We start from the raw sequence: 6,319 nt of genomic DNA, 5'->3' as shown, positions 1-6,319 counted from the left end.
GTCTGGCAAAGGTTGGATATTCCTTGTCATCCTTTGGATTTAAAGAACTGGTTCTTGTATCATAGCAGAGAGCACCCGTTCAAGTTCTTTTCGGGACTTTGGTGGATATGGCGAGTAAGGAATAACGACATCTTTAATCCCCATAAAACTTGGCCTCCGGAAAAAGTCATTTGTCTGGCATTAACTTCAAGAGGAGTTTAAGAGTAGTCTTAAACGGGACTGTCCCTCTATTTAAGCAGTTCCTTGTTTTGTTTCTTTTGTTTTTCTTTGTTTAATTTATTTCAGTCACCAAAAAAAATTACTCTCTTTCTAAACACTTGTCACACTACCTTTTTGACAACACAAATATACACATGTAAAAAAATTTTTCTTTCTACATCATAAAATTCACCTTCTTTCTATTATAAAAAGAGAGGACTAATTGATGAGAAATCAAAGTTATATACGTCAAAAAAAATATAAGGAAGATGATAAGCCAATAATAAGATCTTAGTTAAAATTTAAAAGGCAAATAAATAGAAGCTACCATTTTATTCATCATCCCTCAATGAGATCCAATATTCCAATAAAATTCCACAAATTTCAAATAAACATAAGTTACCATTTTCTTCATCATCCCCTTTTGGTTCTATTGGTGTCAACAATGAAATAATTGAACACGTTGCTCAAGTTTCTTGGCTTTCACCTTCTACCAAGGCCATAGTGAATAAATTTACCACATGTTTGGGGTTATGAAATATGTATAATACATCAAATGCTCAAGAACCAAATATTCTAAAGGTACATGATCATAAGGGGAATCTTCAGCACTTGTCAGATTCTGTTTCAACTGATCTTGAAGCCATGAATGAGGGTAGTACACACCAAATTGTTATATCTAAGCCCTGCTCTGCTCCAACTTTCGAAGGAAAATTAAATTCGATCGATTTCAAGTCATTCCACAAAGTTCTCATTGAAAAGGTTGGATGGCAAGAAGAGGCCATACATGCTATCGAGCTATTTCGCTTTGTAGCCTCGGTAAACGTCACAGCTCACATATTAGAGCAGATACATGGCTTGCTTTTTTTTGGGCCAGATCGAGTTGGAAAAAGGAAAATTGCTTTGGCAATTGCAGAGTACTTGTTTGGTAACAGAGATGGCCTAATTTCTATGGATTTGAGCTAGTTCGAAGGCTTGTATCCGTCTAACTCAGTTTTCGAATTCCAGAGTCCTTATTGCCATGACTTATTTAAGAGGAAGACAACTGTGGATTACATTGCTGGGTAGTTGGGTAAAAAGCCGAATTTGGTTATCTTTCTTGAGAATGTAGACAAAGTCGATTTTCTGGTGCAGAGTAGTTTGCTCAAAGCAATGAGAACAGGTAGGTTTCGTACTCATTTGGAAAGGAAATCAGCATCAATAATTCAGTGTTTATTGTATCCTCCGCCATCTATAATAGCTGCATCAACGGCTCAGTCGCTTATGAGGAAGGGAAGGGATTTTCCTGAGGAAGGAATTCTCCAGGCTAAAAGATGTCAAATGAAATTGTTAGTTGGAAATGCTTCTGAGGATGTCACACTAAAGGTGTCAAGGTTGAACTAAGAAAAAAAGAGACATCAAAACTTTAATATTTCTGAATAAATGAAAATTAGTTCAAAGTAAAGTAACATCCAAGTCACAGAAATTATTCAAGGAAGTATGATGGTCTTGTTTTGATCTAAATATGCCTTTAGAAGAATCTAAAGAATGCACCAATTCCAATGATTGTGAAGGCGAATCTGAAGTTGAAAACCATGAATCATGGTTGCATGAATTTTGTGATCAGATTGATAAAAAAGTGTTCTTGCACCCTTCGACTTGTATTTAAAAAATTAAAAAAATTGGAGTAAATTTGTCTACTCCAAATTTTTAAAATTTTTTAAATAGAAATCAAACCCTCCGATTTGTGTACTCAAAAATCGGACGGTCTGATTTTTACTCCTAACACTACAGTTGCGTAAAGCACCTATACACTCCATAATTACGTACTACACTATTTCTCCTTCTACATTTAAATTAAAAAGTGTTTCTTTTACTGGTTACATGCAAAAATTTAATAAAATTACTGCCCTAAATTTTTCCATAATTCTAATCTATGATAATTTTTTTCAACTTAAAAGCGCTAAATTTTTGCAATTTTCAACTCAAAAAATATATTAACATATTCATTGAACTCATCTATTAGCTAAAAAAATAAGTTTCCTTAATCTTGTGAAAGGTGAGACAAGTGAACAAGTTGTTACCTGTCAGACCGGTCTGATGGCACTTTTCAATAACTCAGTCCACCTGAATTATGTCAGCCACCTTCTCCAAATTGCCATAGAGACCGTTGTAAAACCTCATCACATGCTTAACATCATAAGCATTTCTCCCTAACATCATAAGCAAACTCCTCCAACCACATCGGAAGAACATCCTACGTCAAAATCTTCACCAAGTATCTAATATCATAAATACCATGAAATGTCACCCATGTCAATGCTTTGTTGAACAGCTCGGATGCTGCTACCAGTTTCGCAAAATAAACCGAAGAAATTTTGGCTACTACATTACGTGCAAAGTCGATGTCCTGGCTACATAGGAGTACCACAGAGTCCTTTGCATGCATGAATGTCACGCATGAGGTTGATCTCGAAAATTGAACTGCCAGATGTACTTACTTCTGTTGTTGATTCCTAGGTTAGGGAGGTTTTTGTGCTAGTCTAGCAGAGTCAGTCCAAGCTGGATAATTTTAAGCGCGCCTACATTGGTGTTCACGACTTGGTAAGTTTCTTCTGGGACGAGACTTCGGTAGTTCTTGTTGGGGGACTGGATGGCTATGCCAGAAAATTCAGTCAATGGAGACAAATTAATATTTGTGAATGAGGCTGCTTATCAATTGGAACTCGAAATCAACATCGACAGCCGACACTTGCCTAATCACAATCAAACTGTTGGGACTAGACTCTAGAAGTGACAGTACGTAGTTCTATAAACCTTGGTTGCGTAGCATGCTGAAATGTCGTAAAACCAACGAACATGGACAGTGGCACCAAAACACTCTCGGTCTTTGTCATTCTTGCATATACGTCATCATGCTCTTCCTAATTTTATTAACATAAAGTTTTATTGTAAATATAACTACATATTAATCTTCAAAGCAAATATAAACCAGAATAAAATTATATTGTATTATTACTGTGCAATTATATGAATAAAATATTGATAATGAAAAGATAAATGAAAAAGTGTTAAGATCAGACTTACTTGCTTAATCAAATATTAGCGATCCTGAAAAGTAAATGCAGAACTTTTGTTTTTTAACCCACTCTTAAACTTTTAGAAGCTGAATAAAAAGATAGAACAAAGTATGATTATTGATCACCTAGAGAAGAATAGACGAGGAAACCAAGAGTTTTAGAACTTAACCGTTTATTTAATGTGAATAATGACAACATTAAAGATTTAGATTTATTAATTGCAAACTGATTTTTTTTAATTTTATTATTACTAGACTTGATTTGCTTTGATTTAATTTAACGCAAATGTAATTATTTAATCGATTCTATTATTAAAAACAATGGTGAAAATATTTAAGTGATCATTCTATTTATTAAATTTAACTATTAAATGTTCTAGAGTGATCAACATATACAATTTCGATATAACAATACTTAAAAAAAAAAACGTTTTTCCCCCTCTAAATAAGCCTTTCAAAACGCATACAAATTCAAAATATTATTGTCCAAAGGATCACCTAAACATAGTAATGTCCTAATAAAAACATATGAAATACGTTGAGTGAATAAATTTGTTTTATTTAAGTGTTACATATTTATATGGCAGCATATGTATGGTCCGAGCATGAATTACATGACATTAAACTGTTCATGTGTTAACATGGTGGAGTAGTTGTTGCTCGAAGAATCCTTCACAAGAGAACTAACCCAAGACACATCTAGTTCATCAATAGCATCCTCCGCCAGCTCCGGAGTCGCAACAAGATTAGCAGTGCTTCGAAAGGCGAAAGAATTTGACTTGTTCATTTTGTTAAACTCATCTCTGCGAATGGACCAATCTAATTTTCCATCAGGGGAACCCCAACCAAACAAGGTAGACGACGATGATTCCATGCCTATGGAGTTTTTCGAAGGAGAAGGAATCTCGCTCGGACTCCGCAAAGAGACGCCACCACCGGAAAGATCCAGGCCGTATGCCGCCGGCGATCCAATGACTTTTGAATGTGAAGGAGAATAGTTGGAAGCACTTCCCCAAATATTAGTCGGAGACGGAACCGGAGAAGCGAAAGACGGACTCGTAGGCAACGAGTTTCTCCAGGTGGAAGAATTGGGAGATAATGCTGATGAAACCATCTCTTCCATCATAAGCTTTTGCATCAGTCGCCGGCTTTCGAGGCCGATCGACTGGATGTCAAGATTAACATCTCTAGCGCTGAGGGCTAGGTTTAGCCTGCTTTTGGGAAGCTTAGCTTGAGGAGCTTGCCACACCGGTGAAGATCCAGATCCACCACCATCTGGTGACGATAAGGATGAACAAATGTCCAATGAATTAGCGCCACCTGGCGAATAAGAAGTGGGAGAAGGCAATGCAGAGCCAGAACAAGCATACAGAGGACGTAATTCTTCTGGCTTGTGCGCGAAGAAACACACTCTTCTAGTACATGCCATCTCGTCCTTGCACAGCCTTGTTCTGTATTGAGCCGGGTGAAGCCAGCACTCGAAGATTCCATGCGCGTATTCGCAGGAATCTCCTTTGCTGCAGCTCCCTTTCCGGAACTCCGGACAGGGAACGCAGCTGTACTGGTATTTCCTCGGGTCGCGCCTCTTGGCATTCTCGCCGGGATGCGCGAAAGGACACTCTGTCCAATCGTGTGAATACGCTCTCGAACATGGTTTCACTTTGAAGGTATACATTCTAAACTCGTCCGTGCTATATATACCGTTCTTTATGTCCGGTAGCGAGTGGTCCACCGGAAACTCTTTATACCGAGGAGACACCGGAAACTCTGCCGTACCAGCAGCTACCTTGCCTCTCTCGTTCAAGCTTGATGATATTCCAATCGATGTTGCCTCCTTCTTATATACATTGTTCGCCCCTTCTAGAAGCGATTGTACGGCCTTCTTTCTTGTGTTGTAGACGGACGGCATGGAGACAACCAAGTCGTAGCACCGGTTGCCTCTGGCATCCACGGCGTTAGGATTCGCTGAAGATTCAAGCAACAACTTGATAATTTGGGCGGAGGCTGGGGAGGCTCCGTCCACGGCGCAGTGGAGCGCCGTGGCTGAATCCGAGCCGCAAGATTTGTTGACATCAGCTTTGCCTGTTTTGAGAATGTAAGACAAGACATTCTTGCTGCCAAACATTGCAGCTATCATAAGAGGGTTTCTCTCTTCATATCCAACTTCCTTTGTTCCAATTCTCCTACCATACCATAATCCAGTCTCACCAACGTTATGGCCCTCTTTCTCAATAGCTTCCTTGAACGCTGTTACATCATCTGAGGCTGAAAACTCAAGCAATGCAGAGATTCTGTGGTGCAACCCTTCTTGACAAGTCTTATTATTAATCTTGGATTCCATTGTGTGTCTGATTTTCTTGACAGAATCTGTAAGAAAATCAGAGCTGATAGAACAGGCTTGCTTCAATGTGACATGAAAGAAAGGGACAGGATTTTCTGAATTTTAAAGCGTATGAGACTTTGTTATTAGATTCTGATTCAGTACAACAAAAAAAACCAATTAAGATGATGCCCTAGAGGAAAGAGAGATGTTTGTAGCCGTTTTGTGAATTGTGAAATGTAATTTGGCAACTCACGATGATTCGCAACAAGCTAACGGAGTATTTGTTTTGTAATTTTCATGATAAATGTTTCAACGTTCTAACGAGAAAATTCTAAAAATAAACATACACCGAAAAACTGTTGCAAAACCAACCTGTTCCTAGTTATGTTGTTATGTTTGACAGTGAAAAAGATAGAGCATACTGTTGTTTCACAGTACGATTTTGGTTATTTCCTGCATAGTAACAATTGTGCTCTCCATGCATGGTCCCAACATAAAAAAGCTGGAATTTTTTAAAAATAAATAAATCACATTTGGCACTATATACTCTTGTTTTTATTTTTCATGTTTTACCGTACGGGTTAGGACTTAGGAGATAAACGAAACAATTTTTAACCTAAAGTCGTATTAACGCGTGTACATAATAACCAAAGAGAGCTACCCCTATATTGACTTTTGAGTACTTTTTGTTTTTATAATGTATATTATATATTATTCAACTATATTAAATATACACTAAA

The 6,319-nt window shown here is 37.6% G+C and overlaps 1 protein-coding gene across 1 annotated transcript; it reads right to left on the bottom strand.

Moving 5' to 3' along the window:
• LOC107616248 (zinc finger CCCH domain-containing protein 66) lies at positions 3,607-6,028 on the bottom strand. Its single transcript, XM_016318231.2, has one exon. The coding sequence runs from the start codon at positions 5,595-5,597 to the stop codon at positions 3,867-3,869; it is 1,731 nt and encodes a 576-aa protein (XP_016173717.1). The 5' UTR covers positions 5,598-6,028; the 3' UTR covers positions 3,607-3,866.

This window comes from Arachis ipaensis, chromosome B01 (genome assembly GCF_000816755.2).
Source record: "Arachis ipaensis cultivar K30076 chromosome B01, Araip1.1, whole genome shotgun sequence".
In the NCBI taxonomy this organism is placed as follows: Eukaryota; Viridiplantae; Streptophyta; class Magnoliopsida; order Fabales; family Fabaceae; genus Arachis; species Arachis ipaensis.
The sequence above is the reverse complement of the archived record's forward strand: the minus strand, read 5'-3'. Positions and strand labels throughout refer to the sequence as shown.